Source organism: Patella vulgata, chromosome 5, assembly GCF_932274485.2.
Source record: "Patella vulgata chromosome 5, xgPatVulg1.2, whole genome shotgun sequence".
Lineage (NCBI taxonomy): Eukaryota > Metazoa > Mollusca > Gastropoda > Patellidae > Patella > Patella vulgata.
Window position 1 is genome coordinate 24,693,052 of NC_065883.2, and position 22,424 is coordinate 24,715,475.

The 22,424-nt window shown below is 36.2% G+C and overlaps 1 protein-coding gene across 2 annotated transcripts; it reads left to right on the plus strand.

Annotated features, from left to right (window-relative positions):
* The first annotated feature begins 3,179 nt into the window (after nucleotides 1-3,179).
* Nucleotides 3,180-21,901, plus strand: LOC126820859 (atrial natriuretic peptide receptor 2). Of its 2 annotated transcripts, none has more exons than XM_056101407.1 (9): nucleotides 3,180-3,586; nucleotides 4,607-5,311; nucleotides 6,682-6,840; nucleotides 11,617-11,715; nucleotides 12,769-12,860; nucleotides 13,970-15,542; nucleotides 19,614-19,772; nucleotides 20,714-20,783; nucleotides 21,835-21,901. In XM_056101407.1, the coding sequence occupies exons 1-6, from the start codon at nucleotides 3,385-3,387 to the stop codon at nucleotides 14,075-14,077; spliced, it is 1,365 nt and encodes a 454-aa protein (XP_055957382.1). In that variant the 5' UTR covers nucleotides 3,180-3,384; the 3' UTR covers nucleotides 14,078-15,542; nucleotides 19,614-19,772; nucleotides 20,714-20,783; nucleotides 21,835-21,901. The 2 variants fall into 2 exon arrangements, with proteins under 2 accessions (XP_055957382.1, XP_055957383.1); XM_056101408.1 differs by having other exon boundaries at nucleotides 13,970-15,403.
* Nucleotides 21,902-22,424: the final 523 nt, after the last annotated feature.

Here is a 22,424-nt window from a genome sequence, read left to right on the forward strand (position 1 = left end):
AGTACATATTGACCATGAACTTATAAAATATTGCATTTACCGCCATGTCGTGTACATTAAATACATCTTGATCAGCCTATAAACAATAGCAAAAAAATCTGTTCCGATTGTATTTTATCGAATTTTAGCTTTAACGCTAGTTGCCAACCATGCCCCATGGCCTCTTGTTTTTATATAGTTTCCATTAAAGTATTTAATGAAGAATTTGGGTGGAAACGATGTTTAAATTGCCTTGACAAGTACAGGTATAATCCATTCATTGATTTCCCACTAGATTTCTATATAAAATAATTTTAGTACGGATATATGCTTAGTTCTGTGTAGAGTGTGAATCATTGGACGGCTGATTAAGACGACTATTTGATATAATATGTAGAAAATCAATGTATACGAGTTGATAGTTTATACGGTTAATAAGGTATGTATGTATATGTACAGCTAGACAATGGAAATTGTATATATCAGACATTAATGAAAAACTAGTGCCGAAATGTACGAGTTAGTTTATTTTAATAATGTGGCTAACTTTATACTGGTTAGAATTAGAATTCAATGACGAATAGGCAGAAATATCCCCCACAGCACACTGGGTGATGCCTGTCTTCATGAGCCCAGTTGATGCAGAAATTTAGACCGTTAAATGCCACTGCACCACTGACAAAGGGAAGTCAGGCTGGAAATATCTCGGAACTTCCTGGTGTATGAACCAGTTCCCTATCCACGAGTCACTATGTCTCCTATCAGTTATTTGTTTAATCTCCACATATAAAGCACGCGTAAGACTTTATTGGTCTGTAATACCTCAGTAGCACCGAGGTTCAATTAATTCCTCAATCTGTTTGTGTTCATTAACAGTATACTATTGACGAATAAAACCATAATGAGCATGATCTGGAATCAAAGTTATAAAACGTTCAAATTCCATCGTATATGAATCAACTTTTCAATTTGCCCAGTGAACAGAACACCGCTATTGCAAGAAAGGGTGTAAGGCTTTGATAAGGTGCGGGTATCTTAATGGTGATCTGGGGCCTGTGTAGTAATATGGAGGGAAAGAATTTGTGCTTTGAAACATCTATGTAAAATAATATTAGGGTTTTGGTTAATTATTCTCCATTGTCAAATTATTAGCTATGGTATAAGTTAATTCTGAAACGCAAATTAAAATTGGTTATGAATATTGTGACAATAACAAGACATGGGGTCTAAAGACAAGAATGTGGAAATATGATGGATAGCGTTATCTATACTAATATTTGTGACTGTCGTTTGTCTGTCTATTTGTATGTCTGTTCGGGGTTGTCGGCTACACTAGGTCTGCCCCGAGTCTGAAATTTGGGGTATAGGGGTAGCTCGGACCTAATATTTGTGACTGTCGTCTACCACTTCCGGTTTCGGGGTTATGACCCCCGAGCGAAGCCGGGCATTCTTCTAGTCTTTCATATTATTGATTCTAACTTCATAACCACAAATATAGAAAGTATATGCCGGTTATTTTGATACGTTAACTGAGCTATAGATTAATGAGCATGTTGGCCATTCACATCTTTCTTTGTTATAAAACATATATCATATTTGTTGACCAAATAAGGTAACAATCCCTGTCGATATACAGGTTTGGGGTGAATGTCCATTCCATATTTGGAATTTAGCTGTTATCAGTTGTTTACGTAAATAACAGAGACAAAAGAATAAACAGAGACAAAAGAATATGCACCTATATAAGGGAGCGGGGCTAGAATAATAGAGATAGATCGTGTGAATTCTTTAGACGACTATTTCATGGGGTAGTGTTTTCCTGGGTCTAGCCATAGATTTTTACAGGACTGGGGTTGGAGAGAAAGAGATGTTAATTTTAAATATTGGATAATATTAGACTGGTTGTAGTGCTTATCCATTCAAAATTGGAGTATCTACTAAAATTTGGATTTTATCTTTAGTTAAAATTTCATGAAACAGGACGCTGGCTATTTTAATCCTTGTCATTCTTAAAAGCATGTACAGTGAAATCCCGCTTAACGACCAACTCAATATTACGGCCAACTCACGTATACGGCCAGATATTGAAAGAACCAATTTTTTTCTTCTATATTCCTTATAAATTGAACTCAGTAATACGGGCAACTCACTATTACGGATTACATGTATTTGTTCAGGCAGAAAATGAACAATGAGACGTTAAGAATTGATTCAATTTCTTGGCTAGCACTGATCATTTCTTGTCCTCTTGCCTTCGCGCTGTTAACTCACAACTTCCGGACGAAAGGGTACTTATCGGCATCCATGGATTTCTGTCTGCTAACATTAAATTTTGGACGAGTCACGGCTTTAAGATCAAACGAAGTCGAGAATTGTATTTGTTATCGGGATCAAATTTATTTCAAAAATGTACTGCCCGGGCAAAATACTTTTTTGTACACTTTTACAAGTGTCCACAGTCAATAAAATCATGTTAGTTTTCATAATAGTCCCATTAAGTTAAATACATCATTTCAAAAATAGCGGTGGTCTTAGGTACGGATATTCTTAATAAATATAACTAATGGGCACTCTTATGTTACCCATTGTCGAGAATGAGCTTCCCGAATGACAAAAGTTTAGCATCTAAGATCTAAGAGATCTATTATGGGTTTAGTTTATTTTGAGTGACATCTCATTGTATCAACATAACTGCAATTTCCGAAAACGGAATAAGCCACTTCTTCATCAAGAGATATTTAAGATAAGGTGGTAAAATTCTTCTTGTAATGATGATGACCATTAATATCATCCGTATAGCGGACATTATCAATTACTAATTCTTGTATTTTCAGGATGGATGAATTCTCGAGTTATAGTAAATGGATGTTCCAAATGAGTTGAGCATTTGACTTTGGGCGATCACCAAGTGTACAATTCTCCTTCTTATGAAACAAAATGATATCACGTGCAAGTTCCGTCTACTCGTCCACAGTGTTTAGTGATTATTCAACATCACATAGGTATAGCAAGACTGGATGCAGAAGAATTTTCAACAGGCGTAACTTCCAGTCCTTTATGATATTGTGTGTTTCTATAGTTCCTGTGTTAACTATTGTAGTACAGAATTCTGTATCTTCTCAAGATGCAGTGGAGGGCATTGATAATAATAATTTTATATCAAAGGAGATACATCTGAGTTTAGAGTTAGGGACGGCGATACATTTTTTACAAATTGAAAGAGGCTTAAGTGCATTATATATTGGTGCCGGCTTTGACAATAGCCTGTTTGGAAAAATTGCAACAGCTTACAGAAATACCGATGAAGCAATTGATAAAATTTCCTATTGGCCACATGCCAATGAGAATTCAAAAGTCTATTACGCGACTCGACAGTCATTCAAGACAACCGTGGGACAATTCCGGATGGTGCTTTTTAATCAGACAATACAAAGTGTGATAGATTTTTATACAGTAAAAAATACCCTTCTTATAAAATGGACTGGTGCCAGTATTCGAAAAGCTAATGGCCATGTATGGAGACAGTCGGTCGGTTACCATCTTCTGATACTTAGCAAGGAACAAGCGGGAATTGAACGAGCATTAGGAAGCACCTTCTTTGCGAAAGGTATGGTATGTTTATTTTCAATATTCCGATAAACAATATATTTCAATAGACAATTATAATTGTTGTTGGGGGTGGTCAAAATGTCGCATCTGCCATATTTGACAAAACTGTTATTTTTTCTTGTCCGTATTTCAAACCCAACAAAAATGGTTTTATAGATATTGTAAAACATCGTATATAGATCATTCCAAACAATGTACATAATATTAAGCGCGAAGAAAATCGATTCTGTTACTTACCAAAGGGTACTAGCAAACGAAAGTAGCCAGTATTGATTTACATTTAACTGTGTATCTTTTAGAAGTATTGTGCAACATCTATTGTTCAATATTAATTGAAGGCCAATCTGTGTCCAATATAGCTCTTTTTGTAAAACTATAAACTGATTAATCTTTCTCGCCTGTATATTTAGTCATACATGTACGTACAACGACGTCTTTTGTTAGTGGCTATGCGCACAATACCACAATTTACCTACGACATTTCGACTCGATGTCTAGATGCACAAAGCCCAGATTAACCAAAGCGAGGCCCTGGGCCTGACTAAAATTGCGGGGCCCTTAACGCGACGAAAAGATTATTTCATATCCTTTTGAATGGCATGCATGAGTAACACACAATTAAACGGTCTGTAATACAAGAATAATTACATAATATGATATTTTTGCCATGAACCGCGGGGCCCCCTACCCGCAGGTCAATGCCTAAGCTGGGCTTTGGGTGCAATATCAGATACGATTTTTTGAATACGACCTTTTGATCCCAGTGTGTCGGAATACACGAATATATTTGTATATTAATATCTACGGTTATATTTCAAGACACCCCGAACCGGATTTAATAGAAAGGAGGCTGACAACGAGAGGCCTGTGGCACATTCTGTCCTGTTTATCGGCCGTCGCAAGTAGAAATCAAAATAGAAATTAATGATAATTGTAGTAGGGTAATTGGTAACTGTATATAGGTGTTCAATTATTCATTCATTCATTCATTTATTCATTAATTCATTTATTTTTCCAGGTGGTTTTAGTCCCACTGAGGAATATCGATATCACACTAGACGATATCTTGGAGATAGTTATCTCCAGCAAAGCAAACTGTACTCACAAGCTATTCAAGAAAGAATTGATGAACACCTAAATACTGATCTAGGTAGAATAATAGAGGAAAATCGAGGCCGAATTCTCAGAAACAACGAATCACGTCCATCGGTCGAACTTGGTGAAATATGGTTTGCAAATCTTACGTCCTACTTAAATATATTAAAAACGCTACAAGACGATGTGGCTGAAAACCTCTTAACCGTTATTGATGGTCTTAGTTTATCATTGCAGTCCAAATTAACAATAGCTATCATTGCCTTGGTAATACCAACTTTATTGTCTCCTTTCATTGTGATAATTATTAACAGACTTGTGTCTAAAATGCAGCATTTCAATATAGTATTAAGGTCAAAAGGTGACGACGAACGAAAAGAGAGAAAGCGCACACAGACTCTATTGTACGAAATGTTACCAATATCCATAGCTCGTAAACTGTTAAGCGAAGAATCCGTGAAACCAGAATTCTACAATGGAGTGACTCTATTTTTTTCTGATATTTGTGGTTTTAACGAGATTGTGTTAAACAGTTCGCCGCTACAGATTATAGATATGATGAATACGATCTACCGTGTATTTGACAGTCTCCTCGGTGATTATGATGTATATAAGGTGGAGACAATAGGTAAGTTGCCTAAAATAAAAGAAAAGGAGCTAGGTGGCCCATTGGTCTAACGCGTGTTTTCGATCCAACAATTGTGCGTGATAAGGAGCAATGTCGTTTGCCTAATCTCAGGTGTTTACTCCGGGTCTTCCAGTTTCCTACCACTGCTACAGTCCCCTTTGATCGTAAAGTCTATCATTGGGTCAAGTGACGGGGTTCGATCCATCACACACCAGTACATGAAGAGGAGTAGGGTCGCCTGTCCAACATTGTGGGCTTTCTCCTGTTGTTTCCTCCAACTGTTAAAGAAGCGCAATATGAAAAATAGTTGATCAAACACTTGTGCGTTATAAGGAGTAATGTCGCCTGTCTAAACTCGCGTGTTTTCTCCGGGACTTCCGGTTTCCTACCATTGCTAAAGTACCCTACACACAAGCGAATTATGGGAAAAAATTGGACCGTATGTTAGTCCCAATATGACATGGTTTGTATTGAAGTGGGCGTTAATTTCTTTTTCTTTCCTTGATGCTTTACTGACGCTTTCTGTTTCTGCTATATCTGTATTAAAGAAATAACATTCTCTCATTTCCCAGGGTAAGGAGATTAAATTAAATCTCATTTACCAAATGGCGTGAAGTTGTCAGCCATAAATGTATCTTTATTCTCACCTTCAAATCTTCAGACACAAGTCCGCCAAATTGCTATGCTAACTTTTCATAAGATATTCCCCCATTTTATATAGGGGGCTCAGTGCTGTCCTGAAACAGTTGTTTGAATTATTAGCCTGCGCTTCTATAGTCAAATTTTGGAACAATTTACCCACCAATTACAAATCAAGATTGCCCTTACAAATGTTTTAGACATGATCAGCTTTCGTTTGTCTGTTTTAGTATAAAATAATGTACCATAGCAAGGTAGGGTAATGGATATAACAGTTTCAAATGAAGGAAAGACCCAGTTTCTCTTCTTCAAGATTCATATATCTGTACCATAGGGCGCATTTGCATAGTAACTGCCAATCTAGACTCGGTTTCTAATGTTTTGTAAATCAGGATTTGCTTTAACGCAATGTGAGCATCCACACACCTGAACATACAAGAATATAATCCCAATCTGGAAACAATCTAGATTTGGATTTGTGACAATCGAACACTATGCTTGCGTCACCCAACAATGGACACATGCCTTGCGCTACACTGGTCTCACACAGGCACGTTGACCTACGCTATGCGGTTATGCAGAATAGGGATGCACTCGTATGAGGCAGGTTTTAGTACTTCATGAAAATGTTGCAGATGGCTAAAACATTTCATGAATTGAAAATATTGTCACTCCCTGATCTAAATTCTTTGTTCTGTTTTTATGTCTATACTTAATTTTATTATTTTTAGGGGATTGCTACATGGTTGCTTCCGGTTTACCTTCTCCTAATGATAGACATGCCCGGGAATTAAGTAATTTTGCCCTAGATGTAGTCGGAACGTTTAGCACTATGACAGTACCACATCAACCAAGGGTATATGTCACGATACGAATTGGTCTTAATTCGGGTAGGTATAGTGGATGTGTAAGCACACTTTGAAAATATTGAAATTTATCACTTTTAAGGTCTAGTTGAATGATATGTTTTCGCGATTTTCGGTGCGGAAATTATATCTCAACTATAGTTATCTGTAGCTGCGGTTGTGAAATAGTTGGGTCACTGGACTGCAAGCGTTGTGTTCAATACGTTGATGTGAATCCAGGCGTGATTCGGTATGATTTAAATACTGTATGATTTTTTTTAAAACCATATCGTTTGCAAGAGTCCATAAAACGTTGTTGTTGTCTTTGTATTGTTCTTTCAAGCAATTTTGAAGAAAAACAAAAACAGTTTTGAGCGGCATTTAGCAATTGACACAATAAACACAATACGACGCCATAGAAAACAATTGCTATTTTAATTAAATCGAGGTTTTCCGTTAACAAGAAAATAAGCTCAAATGAAAACTAGAACTGCGACGCAGTAATGACGGGTTTCACTGGTGCCACGTTACCCTTCAACTTAAGTCACTTCCGGTGCCTCGTTACCCTTGAACTTATGTCACATTCGGTACCAATGAAACCGTTAAACAGATTTCAACGTAAGCATTGCACACGTGTTATGAAATGGACGCACAATCAACCAAATCCAGCAATATCAATTCCATTTATACATTTGTTACCATGCGTTAGATATGTCAAAAATTTATTACTAACTTACCACTAAGTTAGCTGACTATCTAATGGAACTTAAAATGTGAAAAAAGTCTTAAAAAGTGATCCTGACAAAATTGGTTATTTCACGACAAAGAAAGATGGTAGAAGCAATTTTTGGACATCTAAATGATCGTATTGATCCAATCTATATCTCCATTGGAATCAAATATCATAATGTTAAACGAATAATAAATATAACTCACTTCAAAAAATATTTGTTTTGAAGGCTAAAAATACATTTTTTACCAAAACGACATTACTTCCGATGATAATGAAAATGTTAAATTAGTTCCATGAAATTATAAATGGCCTCAGGCATCACATGGTGAAAATTTTATGAAAATCAAATAATAATTGACACTTTTATAGACCAAAAACCTTGAAAAGTGACTTGTAGAAAATCGTCTATTTCTCTGCAACAGTAAAAGTTAGGAACCATTTTTTGGTATCTGTATGACCGTATTGATTCATTCTATTTGTTGATTGCAATCAAATGTCATAAATTTAAAAACATTACAAATCAGACTCCTCTGAAAAAAATATCTGTTTTGAAGGCTATAAATACAGTTTTTGCCCATATGACGCCATTTCCGGTTACACTGAAAATGTAAAATTGGATCGGCTCAGTCAAAAATGGCATTAGGCATCATATGGAGAAAAAAAAGAAAATCGGATTAAATTAACTCTTTTACAGGCAAAATAACGTGAAAAGTGACTCATGCAAAATTGTCTATTTCTCGGCAACTGCTAATATTACAAACTAATTTTGACATAAATTGTCATCGTATGGATTAATGCTACAGGTTCGTGCAAGTTGTCAAGAAATATTTTAAAATATGAAAAATCTGAATGCATTGTAAATAGCTCATTTTTACACCTTTTTTCAGCTTTAAATCAAAATGATGCAAATGCAAAACCGTAATAAAAAAAAAACAAAACAAAGAAAGACATATTTTGCGTCTTTAGTATGAGCATTCATCTTGATCTATTAGATTTGTAAACATTAATATTTGCTTTTTAAAAGACCTTTCGACACGTCAAAATTTAAGTTTTGGGCAAAATTACGTCACTTCCGGTGCCGTCAGAAACTTTTATATGTAGAAGTAAGTTGAGAATTTGCACCAGGTGGGCTTTTCTTTTACACAAATCAGGCAATAAATAATTAACCCAGAACCCATACACTGAAATTAAAATGCGAAAAATCTTAAAAAGTGATCCTGACAAAATTGGTTATTTCTCGGCAAGGGAAGGTGTCAGAAACAATTTGGTGATATCAATATGATCGTATTGATTGATACTATTTGTCCATAGGAACCAAATATCATAATTTTACACCAATAATGAATATCGCGTAAAAAGTGACTCATGCAAAATTGACCATTTCTCGGCAAATACTCATATTCCAAACTAATTTTGACATAGATTCTCTTCGTATGGATTAATGCTACAAGTTTATGATAGTTGCGAAGAAATATTTTGAAATATGAAAAGCCTGAATGGGTTGTAAATAGCTCATTTTTACACCTTTTTTCACCTTTAAATCGAAATGGCGCAAATACAAAACCAAAATTAAAAAAAGCGAGTCCGACATTTTGTGCGCCTTTTGTAGGGGCATTTATCTTGATCTATCAGATTTGCAAAAATTAATATTTGCTAGTGAAAAGACGTTCCGACTCGACAAAATTGGAGTTTTTAGCAAAATTGTGTCACATCCGGTGCCCTGTCTCAGGCTATGTCAAAATGTATCCGATGTTAAAATCCAAGGATTATTGTTAATATTACTGCAATATTTAAAAAAACGACAACTTTGGCGTTTCGGACATTTCGCATAGTCGCAGAACGTTCGAAATAGCTTTAATCTCTAAGTCTCACCCACTTTCCCAGTAAAACCGAAGACATCAAATTGATCTGACAAGTAGTTTCTGAGATATGCTCAAGTGGGAAAAAAAATAATAATAATAAGAATAATCTTAACAAAAACAATAGTGTTTCACACAAGCAACGCAGTGTGAAACCCTAATAATCTTAACAAAAGCAATAGTGTTTCACACAAGCTACGCAGTGTGAAACCCTAATGATCGGAATCTTCAAACAAATGATAAATTCATACGCACTTTCCTATTAACCCATAAAAACTACGAAATATCATGTTTTCCCATTAAGCCTTAAAAACTGCTCAATATCCTGTTTTTGTCCAATAATGTATCGTACAAAAACAATAATTGGTTAAACATTTTGTAACTATTTTGTGTAAACATATATATTTATTGATTATATTTTACACGGGTGAGTTAATTCGCGCCTACTATGAAAAAAAATATTAAGTATGTCTTTTATGAGATAAATACCCAATCATCGTCGAACCACGCTTATGATTCTAAGCTAAATGGGTGTAGTAGAACATTAATACATTAACTTATAAACTACTGGGGTGTGGATGAGGTGGTCTAACACGTGCGCTTTAGATTAGATCTTATATAAGCTATGTCATTGGGTCAAAAAGGCGTGGGTACGATCCCAAGAATGTATACGACAAGGGGTACCGTCGTCCTTGTGACCTCGTGGGTTTTCTCTGGTTCCTCCGTTTTTCTCCCACGACTAAACTGTGCCATATGTTATTCTCAAAATTACCTATTATGCGTCGATGTTAAATCCCATCTCATTTTGGTTGACTGAATTGAAGATCTAATGCACTTATTATGATTGTTCGCATGTTAATCGATAATATCACCCGGGCACCGATCGATTAAAAAATTCTTTTACAATTGAAATGTGTTTATTGGATAGAAGTCAATGTGACTTAAGAAGATTCTATGTCAGTTCCTAATATAATGGCTGTCTGTGATGATCATTTTACACACGAAAAGGTCATCATAATTCGACCAGCAGTCATTTGGTTATAATTTAAAGCTATTTTCATGTTTTGTGTTTCCCTTAATATCACACGCTGGGTGATAAATCAAGCACTAAAAGGCCCTTTAGCCACCAAAATAGAACATTTTTTAATGACTCTGAAACCAGGAAGGATCGTAGAACCTTTTCAAAGTATAACGCTCGACATTTACTGTTTCTCATGAATTGTGATTTTTCAGTTTATACAAATGAACCGTGTTTTGTTATATTATGCAAATGAAATGAAATGGAATGGGGTTTAACTTCCTACTTTTCTGCTCTGGCTGGGCAAATGATGACGCAGTGGAAGAAAAATTTGCCCGAACAGTGGCACTACGGTCTTCTCTTGTTTTGAATTCCAACTGTCAAGGGGTTCCTTTAAATGCACGCCGATATGTTTAAGGATCTCGGTAATTCGTCCCATCCTGACTATATACGCTGTACCTTGCCAGTCCCTCGATCCTGCACCACTGACAAGAGGGCGCCACACTGGAAAATTCTGATGAACATTCTTCAGTTTATACAGTAATCATACATCTGAACAGAAATACTGTAATCTCACTTCTTATTTTGATTCTATCTGGTATTCATTGGGTTGTTTTTAGATGAGAACATCCAACTACTTTCCATCCTTCAATTAGTGTTATTGACGTGTCTTCATCATCGGTATTGCCCCAGTTCTTCTTTAATTTTGGATAAAGAGGCGGGACAATTATTTCAGTATTTACCCCAGTGTACTTATGTACTAACAAAATGCGCTGCGCTCGAATGAAGCGTAAATGGAGCTAACGGAACAAGAGTCTTTCATGCCATCGTATTTTGTTTTGTCGATAAACATTTACTGCACGTATAGTGGTAATTTAAAGCAATCTTATTAGTATATTAGTCTACATTAGCCGGGAGTACGCTTTAGATAATAAGATTTGTCATTGAATCAAGTGACTTGGTTTCGATCCCACACTTGTACGTGATAAGGAGTAAGTTCGCCTGCCCTGCCCCATGTGTGATCTCCGAGTTTCCTCCAACTGCTACAGACCCCTACGACAAAGCGAATTATTGAAAAAAAATTGAACATTATGACCAAGGTTGTGTCGATTGGACGTTAAACCCCATTATCTCTCTATGTATCTTTCAATAGCCACGGTGGGGCAGACCAGTTAACGACCATTTCATTTGCATTTGAATTATCTTTCCAGGCACAGTAGTAGCTGGTGTGGTAGGATTAAAGATGCCCAGATATTGTATATTTGGCGATACAGTTAATACAGCTTCTCGTATGATGTCAAATGGAGCAGGTAACTTATTTAACTTTAAAAAATCTATATCTACCTGATAAGAAGGCGGATGACCCGAATGATTGCTGTGGCGATGGGTTTTTTTCGAACCTCTTTTACCAGATTCAGATTGGCTGAAGAGCTGGATTCATTATTATAGGCGTAGCCGGATCTTTTCGTGCAAAATTTGTACTATATTTCATATATAGCATTGTAATATATATGTTAAGTATATGCTACCTACCATCTTTCGTCAACAGAATGTCCGTTTTCTGTTCTTGTCACATCCTCGGTATCGCCAGTGGTCACATTCCGTTCTATTCCACTATACCCTGGGTTTATCCATGGGGAAGACACCTATTCAAATTATCTGCTCTTGGCGTCTGTCCTATTTTTATAGAGCAATACACTTGATAGCAGCATAACGACTTGCCACTGCAAGTTTAGTGTGACATAAAACTATCTTTCCCATCAAAAATATTTTGCTGTGCATGTCATTTCTTTTATATTAAATTTCTTGCAAACTTTCTCATAATCGAGCGAACAAGCCGCCATATTGGTGTGAATGTAAACAATGAGGCAAGACTGGTTTTTGATTGGTTCGTAGAATTAAGCTACGATCAACGGCAGATAAATTGAATTCGTGCCCTCCAAGGCTAAACCCAGGGTATAGTGGAGTGGAACGGAATGAGACCAATGGGGATACCGACGATGTGCTTGTCAGGACTTATCTACGAGAACGTCTTGAAACAAAATGTTGGTCAATCAGATGGGTTTGCTTTAGTTACGATTGAGTGTTCTATGAAAATGGAATTTTACAATAACATAAAGTTTAACACACTAAAATCTGTTCTCAAATTATGTCCGTTGAATATGACGGACATCACTCTTTAGGGTTGATCCGTTCTAATAATTTCTCAACCAAAATGCTTTTTGGAAAGAAAACGTTTTTGGCCTGGTCTGAAACCCTTTATTTGCCCATGATCGTAAAAATAGCCTATATGCTTTCAGCAAATTGGGGTATTATTGGTCACAATATACATGTATGTAAACAGACTAATTTGTCTTATTCAGCTGGTCGTATACATATAAGTGAATCAACGAAATTACAATTAGATCGAAAGAATGAGTTTATGATTGAAAGCAGGGGATCAGTTGTGGTTAAGGTAGGTTAATTTATGTAATGTGAGGAAATATTGGTTGTTTTATAGAAAAAGCAGTTAGTATGCACAACATCTAGGCATAGATACACCCCACCCACCATTATATGGATCAGAAACCAAGCATAACGTCATCGCAGCAATCTTGGAATTGTGACATCATGCCCAAACACATTTCTCGACGAAACTAGCATGCCAACTTTATGTCGATCTTACTTGAATCTGCGGACCCTTAGGCTTTTTTTCGAAGAGCGTCGACCCCCGAAGAAGAAGTATAGCAACAACAAGAACAACAAAGTGGATAACACATGCTGGCCAGTTCTGTTCTAAAAGGTTATGCATGAATTTAGGAGGGGTATATTTTACAGCATGTTTAATTGAAATCTCCCATGTATCTGGGTTTGATACATCTGTACTGTATATTGAGTTTATTCCATGCGTGTCAAGTGCGTCTTTATATACAACTAGCGGATGACGGGTTGTGCCTATAACGCCGCCTAGCCCATGTTGCTCCCCGGTACCAAATGTCAGCCTCGGGGCAGCCCTGGTGTAGCCTCCAACCCTGAACAAACAGATATACCGTGCAGACAAACAAACAGACATTGTGAATATAAGCACGGTGCATTATTAAAGGCTCTACCAGGAAGGTAAATTCATTTAAAACAATCTTCCGTCTTTCTACCAAATCAGCGAATGATCTCGGGTGATCCAGAAGCTCATCCTTACTTGTCTTTGCTCCAAGTCTGTTTAACTGTCAGAAAACTCGTTGTAGTATACATTCCAACAAGAGGGAAACTGGATACTAACATCTAATAAGGAATTGAGTCTCAACATACAAGAAAATATAAATCCCTTTAATCTGCTTTCATTTAAACTCAATCCCTAAGAATTAACCATTAATGCCTCATGTCCAGTCATTCGAATTGCACAAAAAACCGCGTTCCATGTAAAATTTGATAAAACAAAAACACACATAAAACGCAGGAAACTCAACTGCCCGAAAGAAATTGTACTGTCACAAATATAAATTTTAGTATCTTAGTCAAAACTGTCCTAAGCATTAGTGTACATTCTTCTATTTCACTTTTGTCAAACTTTCCAATTTTGTGTTACAGGGAAAGGGTGAGATGAACACATATTGGTTAAATGGTCGTCAAATTCCACCGGCTAAATCACCTGCCTTAGCTTTTTCTGTTGACGAAGATGCCTTGTCATGTATATAGTGGGTGAACGATGTTACAATCAAACCATTTATAACTTCAAATAACGCCTAACATTTACAGTGTCCAATATTTAACACATAATGAACATTTTATAATCAGTACACGAGTTGTGTATTCTACGGTTTCGGGATTCATTTGTAATGAATAAAGAAAAACATGTCCTAGCATATTTATGGCTGATTGACAAACGAAAACATAATAATAACGTGTAGAATGGACGGAGTAGGCGTAAACAGCCGTCGTTCAATTTAGACTGTTCACGTATTTTAACCGAACAAATTACAATATTTTCTTTTTAAAAAATTGAATATAAATCACATTGTTACATTCATATCCCATTAACATGAATTTTTACACGCACTTTCGTTTATTTTAATGTTCCAAAGAATAAAGCTACACGCCCTTCTTTAAGCAATAGTTGTTATAGTATGTGTCATCGCACGAAATCGTTAGTGTGTTAAAAACACCGTGTAAATAGTACCAGATTCGTGGATGTTTGAAATTCAAATCGCCGATGTCCAAGCACAAAATCTTTAGTGTGCTACAAACACCTTGTAAATAGTATCAGATTTATGGAAGTTTGAAATTCAGATCCAAGCCGGAACCGCTGATGTCAAAGCAAAATCCCCCAACAATAGAATAACATTAGGCATATATATGTAAATCGCATAAAAAGATTATGATCGATATTAACTTGTTTAAAATCTCCCCTCGCTCACAAAGCTCCTACCAACTTCATTCGACACATAAATCATGCACTTTAAGTAACAATTGCTGTATTCTCGTAGTGGTTAAATTCAGTCCATAAGAAAATATAAGAAAATCTGCCCACCTCTCGTTTTCACAACAGCTGTAATGACTCAATAAAATTTTATATTATAATGACATTGCTTAAGTGTTAGAACAGTCTTGTATAATATTCACGTAAACAAACTTTGGCCCAAATCAATATGAAGTTGAATAAATGGGCATATATACGTACTTTATATACAAGCATAATTAAACATTCCCGACGTTTATTTATATGATTCATTTGACATTTATATTGAAAGAACAATAACATAGCTCGGCGGCCATATTGTGCCACCTGTTGCCTTCAATTTTATGTTCAAGCAGAAATGTGTATGTACATAACGGTAATATTGTAAAAACAGCGTTTTAGATGTGTTAAAATTTGAGGGGAATTTGTAAATGAAGAGAGACCATTTTTGTGTACCAGAATACAAGATTTAAACAAATGGATATCGGAGTTTAGTGCTGGATTTCTTAAGTGTTTTGTGACAGAATATCAATATATTTTTTTTGCATAGTTTTCAACATGTATTGGTGTGTATCAAAGTTATGTAAATTTCTGTAGTTTATTGATTACATTTCGTAACCACTTATTAATAATTTAAGGATAAAATCTATATATTGGAGTATTCTTAAAGTTCAACTTGGACGAACAACGAATATTAAATAACAGGTAACTGGCATTAATGATATACAATATCAAATATCAGAATATACAATGAAAGCATACACCCATTGGGCACCATACGGATTTCTTGTCATAGATCCTGGTCGCTAATCTTTTATCGGTGATAAATATATCGTACAACAGAATTTCCAAAGACATGTGTGTCAGTTCACGATGCTTATTTCAGAGTGAACCAATACAAATCAAACGAAATGAAATACAATAGGAATTATTAACGTCCTACTGTTCTGCACCGACTAGGTTGATGGAGACGGCATTCGGCTGCCAAGGGTTCTTTTATGTGCATGCCAATTGGTTTTTCGTCCCATCGTAACGACTATACATTGTCACTTGCCAGCTCCAACTTCCTGCACCAGGAGACACGGCGGCTAAATGGGTAAGACGCTGGCTCGCTAGCCTGGAGGTCGGGTGTTCGATCTCTGCATTCATCGGTATTTTCCGACGTGGTTTCCCCTTGTCAGTGGTGCAGGACGGGGGGCCTGACAAGGACAGCGGTCTAGTCGTTCGGATGGGACGTAAAAGATCCCTTGGCAGTTGGAATTCGATATAAGAGTGGGCCATAGTGCCGCGGCCCAGGCAAAATAATTTCCCTCATAGCACACTGTATAGCGTATGCCCGTCGTCTTCTTTAGCCCTGTCGGAGCAGAACAGTAGGACCCCATTTCATTTCTCCCTGCACCACTGACAAGCGGGAATCACGCGGAAAAATCGAAAACAGGACCTTTAGGTTAGCGAGCCAAAGTCTTACTCACCAAGCCACCGCGACTCCCGCACACAGATTGGTTTATACAAAAAAAAAACAATTATTGTGACCATCAATAAGGACGAAACAAACCATCTGTTATAAAAACGTATATTTATATAGAATTATAAAACACGATTGTGTATTGGTTACGTATTGCTTGCCAAGAGCGCACGCCGGGAACAATTTGCAGAACTTTCCCACAAACCAGTGACTATTCAGTGTGACAGGATTTACCTGTCTGGAATCCAACACACAATCCTGTGCATGAAATCCATTCACATTTACTGAATGCTCTAAAGGGAATTTCCAACACCCAAGTCAGTAGGAGATATATTCCCATTCGAGACACAGCAGAATAATCTAGGTGTTTCCAGATCTACTTCCTTGCTACAATAGAAAATGGCAGGCAAATATATTTAAACGCTCATTGGACTTAATAGAAACAAATACTCAATGTTGATAAAATAAATTTCTTTGTGACCACGGTCGTGGCATATTCGGCTAGAAGTACGAAGTAGGTGTAATAAGTATCGCTCCATTTAGTTTAGCTATGAATGTGTATGACGAGCATGAGCACGAGACATAATTCGTACTCCTTCGAGAAACCTGATACCATCCCTCAAACATGTCGATAGAGCGCATGTATATGAATTGTTCTTTTGTAATCTTAAACATTTACTATTAAATTTATCAGCACACCAGGTAAAAACACCACCAATATGCATTTGCACTTTACTCTTGTATATCCTTGCTTGAATGGTTTCGCAAGTCATTATAATTATGTAATTTTCTTTTTGCTAATCATAGAATATACATGGAATATACATATAGAATAAAAATAAACTGTATATATTGATCATTACGCTATTAGTCTTTAATTGAAATTGAATGTTCAACTTGTATCCATGGGTATCATTTTGTCGGTAAATATCTAACAATATGTGAACTGATCCGCTCTAGTGGGAACTGTCGGCGGCTAAACGTGCAAGTGAGTTAGGGACTGTTTTCGCTATTGATTGAACTATTTTAATCAAATGTCACTCAATCTTGGACAAATTTTCTGCTGAGAACATATTAACGTAATGGAAGCTTCCAAGCCTTAAGCAGTATGTCAATGACCGAAAATGGTCCCTATTCTCTCGCAAGAGAAAGTTGGGGGGGGGGGAGAAGTGGGGGGGGGGGCAGTTCCGGATAACTCATGGGCGTGGCTGTTTCTTCTGCTCAGTTTGAATGAAAGGCTACAAACTTTCGACTCGCTTCGATTTAAATGAAATTATAAAATCGTTCGGATGTCCCAACTTGCCCATTTTTAGACCCGATGCCCGTGCAAACCCAATTGAGAGTTGAGGAAAATTCCGGATAATTTTTAAGCTCAGTATGAATGAAAGTCTAATAGCTTTCGGCTCGCCCCACTTTCCTGTTTTCAGTTATCCACACTCGTCAAAAATCTGTGGGGTGGGGATATGTCTAAAACCTTTCGCTTCGATTCACTTTCCGTACATGAAATTTATCCCCTTTCAGTTCCCCTGAATTGCTGACCTGAGATTACATACAATCAGTGAATTTAATTGGGTTCATCTCAATTGACATTGTAGTACTATAGCACCCAGTCTAAATGGTATAGAAATGGATGGCTGTGTCTAACGTGGTAATATTACAACAATGTGATATTTATTCGGATAAGTCAGATGACATTGTCTGACAATTACCAGCCTTTTACGACAGATAATAATTGATTGTCAGTGATGTCTGTGGCGTGATAAATACGCTCTTGCGAATATACGGAAGTCCAACCAAGTCCCACAACAATGTACTAGTAGAGACTTAAACTTTCACTGTACCCACACCATCGGAGATGGATTTTATATTTACAAGGGATAACAGTTCGGTGAACATTCCACTAAAGTCTATATAATTCAAGATCTCGTACATTTCACTTTAATGTAGCCGTCGCTTATGTGTGTGAGTAAGTTGTATTTTACGTCCGCTTTCACCGAGTTGATATCGCAGACAAGACCGTCGCTTAAAGAGCATATTATTACTAGTCTTCAACGCACGGGGGGGGGGGGGGTCTGGGTCGGTTGTAAACATTTGGCGAAATTTACTGGATAATCAACCACATAAAAAACAAACTACCGGTTACGCATGATCAATGGAACCGGTAGCTAAAGTCGCGGTGACGACGAATTAGGATTAATAAAAAAAACCAAATAGATTTTTTCTGAAATGAAAATTTTTAAGTTAATTTCATGAGCGTCGACATCTTGTTTTAGAGCTAGTTACCTCCTATAGATTTTGTTCATAATGTAAAAGACCGGATAATCTAGCTAAAGACCTAGTTATTCTCAAATGTTACAATCCATCCAGACTAATATTCGTTGAATGTCTGAATGATAGAGACTAGATGTTACCATGCGTTTTAAAAGTGGTAAACTCTCAAGATAATCCCAGGTCATAGACTAGGAAAACTTGGATATATATATACAAGTTCGGAATTATTGACAGAGAAACTAATAATATGATGCAAGATGTACACATGTGGGCAATAATGGGTTATAATAACTATTTAGATATATGAAGATAATCTGGTATATAAGCCATAATAATATTTAGCACAGCTGTGACCTTATAATTAATAATATAATAAAACACATTTTATGTCACAGAGTTGACTTGTCATATTAATTTCAATCAATGTCAAATGTAAATGATGACTCCCATTTTAAAATATGATCAGATTTCGTATATTACTGAGAAGGGACCAATTCTCAAAAACAAACGTACAGGCTCCCTGGATTAGGTATAAAAACATTCAGAATAATCATCACGCTAACACTTTTATAACCCGAAAAATGAAAGATTTATGTCTATAACCGTGTGGCACTGTCATCATGAATGACAGTCCAAGGAAACATCCAAAATCTGCACCTGATGACTTTCTCTCTTGCAAACTGGTGGTGGTGATTCACTTGGGTCATCAACTGCTTTATTTTCAGACACTTCAGCATGCAAAACAGAACGTGAAACTAAATCATGAGTCTAGATAGCAAACCTAAAGAATGGACTTCAGACTTTTGAAGCACGTGTTTTTCATCTCGAGGCACGTCCTGGTTGGGACCCTTGGGGGGCCCTTTTTTAATCTTGAAGTTTTCATGAATTGGTAAATTTGTGCATAGCGAAAAACATCAGGATATACCCTAAGAAGAACCAATTACACGAGGCTGTATTCCACGAGGCTGCTACAATGTCTTTTGACTTTATACGCTATGCACCTATCATGTCCACCTCACTATTCAATTTAATATTTTCAGATTTAAAGATCCATCGAAACCAAATATAACCGAAGATGCCTCCTGTAACATACACTGAAAAAACTCGACTGAATCATGATATGGCGTATCACCATAGACCGTTCTGTATAAAGAATATAACTATTATAACTAGAATAGTTGGTCTTATAACAGTGGCTGGTGAGTCAACATATTATTATGTTCCAATGACATCGTCATACCATTTTCTCTCTGATTATCCATCTATTGTATTTTCGGTTATTTTTACTGGAAAAATATTTGCTGTGTTATTTTAGCAAGGGGCTCCTTAACGCTTTCAAAATAATCAAAATAATCTATCTTAATTGTAGAGCCCCATTTGGTTCTTTCTTTCCTAGTGCAGAGATCAGGCAGAGATGTAAGTAAGATCATAGTCCGGCATGGGCTGGGAATAGGAGATCGATGAAGAAAGTCCATTTGTCCCATCCCCACGAGTAAATGCACCATAGTGTCTTTTGCAATACAGAGAACCCCTTTGTATGTAAATGCATTTTATATCATTAGTATGTCACTTTAAATTGGTTGTTGGAAAAGACATAGAGATTATTGATACGACTATACGACAACCGCATGGTGTTCCATTTTAAAGTCAACCCATTGCTGTATGTAACTATAGTTTTTACAGACCATTAGTTACATTATACAGTAGCTATTATTACATTGCTTAAAGATGCATTATCTAAGATTTAGATAAAGAACTGGCCGCTCTTGTTATAAAAGTTCACATTACTTTATTCTAAGCGAAGGTATTACTGTTTTGATAAGATGTGGTATACTTTGTTTATTATCGTAACAACAGTACTTGTTATTCCAGACTTAGCCTCGATTTGACATATTTTAAATTAAATTATTAAATGGCGACCGTATTCCAATTTGTTCAAATCTCCGCCATCCGCTAACCTAGAGAGTTGGTTATAGGCTTGTCATGTGAATAAATGTCTAAATAATAGTTTATATAACATTTAAAAGCAAAACAATGACTTGTAATAGACAGATTTAGCTCTTACATAGTGCATCTTTAACGGACAGTTATTTCTTATTATTATTTTTAATTTAAAATTCATTATATTTTCCCCTTGCAGCAATGTGGGTTTCAGCCGTTCTATCTATAGAGGATAAACAAGTGTATACATATGTAGGGTGGTATTTATTGTAAGTAATTATGTAATCAATACTGTTCTGTCTGTAATTTTATGGTCATATACTATAATTTCCTACATAATATGTTCTTCATAAATGAAAAAAACTGCTATAAAATATATTACATTATCAAATGCGAGAATGAAGAAAAACATCGATTATCCAACAATTTCCTTTGCTATTTCATTTTTGTATTGCCTACTTTATAACTATAAATATGGCCAGAAATGAAGGGGGGGGGGGGGGTAATTTTTCTAAATTCTGCTCTACCCGGGCTAATGAAGACGGGCTTGCGGCCATATAGTGTGCTATGCGAGGAATGTCAACTGCAAATTGTTTTTTTAACGTAGGCGAAACCTCTTTTTTCGTGCTATCCGAAGGACTAGACGTTGTACCTTGTAGCCCCCCCCCCCCCACACGCACACACACACACAAACACAAACACGGTTCTGTACAACTGACAAGGGGAATCGACGCTGGAAAATCCCGAAGACCTTTTTCCCCGCCAACAACGTGATCGAACCCGGGCTCTCCAGGTTAGCGAGCCAACCGCGACTCCCTAGTTTTGTCCACGTGCTTTAAATTATTAAAGATACATTATGGGAGACTAGATAAAGAGCTGGCAGTTTTCACTATAATAGTTAAAAACTAGATAATGTAAAGAGAATTTGCTGAAAATTTCAGTCAAATTGATCCTCTCTGAACCGAGAATTTAGTGATTGAATTTTCGGCCTAACCTCGATCATCCATTTCATGATTAAATCATAAATGGAAGTCGAACAGCAAATCGGAACCTAATCCAATAAACATCGCAGGCTAGCGATGACATCGAGAGTTGATTATGGTCTGGATACGTTAATTAATGTCTAATTAATAATTTAGATAACAATTCAGGCCTAAAGAAAGACCTGTAATAAGCAGATTTATCTTTTGCATTATAATGTATGTTTAAGCAATAATTAATTGCAAATTGCTAACATAGATTAATTTTTCAACTTAATTAACGATATGTATTTTTCTTACATTTCTGTTTACATTAATATTTTCTTTATTTATTGTCCAGAGCTGCGAGTATAGTTGTTACATTTCTAGAATTAATATGGTTAATGGATAAATGCGCATGTTGTTCGTAAGTTGTTTGTTTTTAGTTACTATGTGGGTAATATGTAGTGTAATCGCCAGCATGTGGGTGTTATTTAACAATTCCAAATCCACCAAGAGAATCTTAAATTTTGGTGTCCGACAAGGCACTGTAATGGGACCATTATTGATTATAGGGTATGCTGCAGCACTGTATTCTCATAGTATTACGTATTCAGTGAATAATACATGTAGAAGTATAATCCCGGGTAGTGAGTAAGCAGTAAAAATAATTTATACATTGGCTCACATGGAACATGATTTATTTCAGCCGGACAGGGTGTTGTTGTACGTGTTGGTCACTTATGTTGTGGTTTGATACTTGGAAAAGAGGATTTTTATATATACTTATATCTATACCGATGTTTTTAAATGGTATGAGAATCTATCTTAGTATTGTATGTGGTAAGTTTAAAATAGATCTGTGTTTCTTTCAATTATGAACTATATTATAGTAGTTCATTAAACAGTAATACTTTATTAGAGAAATATCAAAGAATATTCACTTTCTAA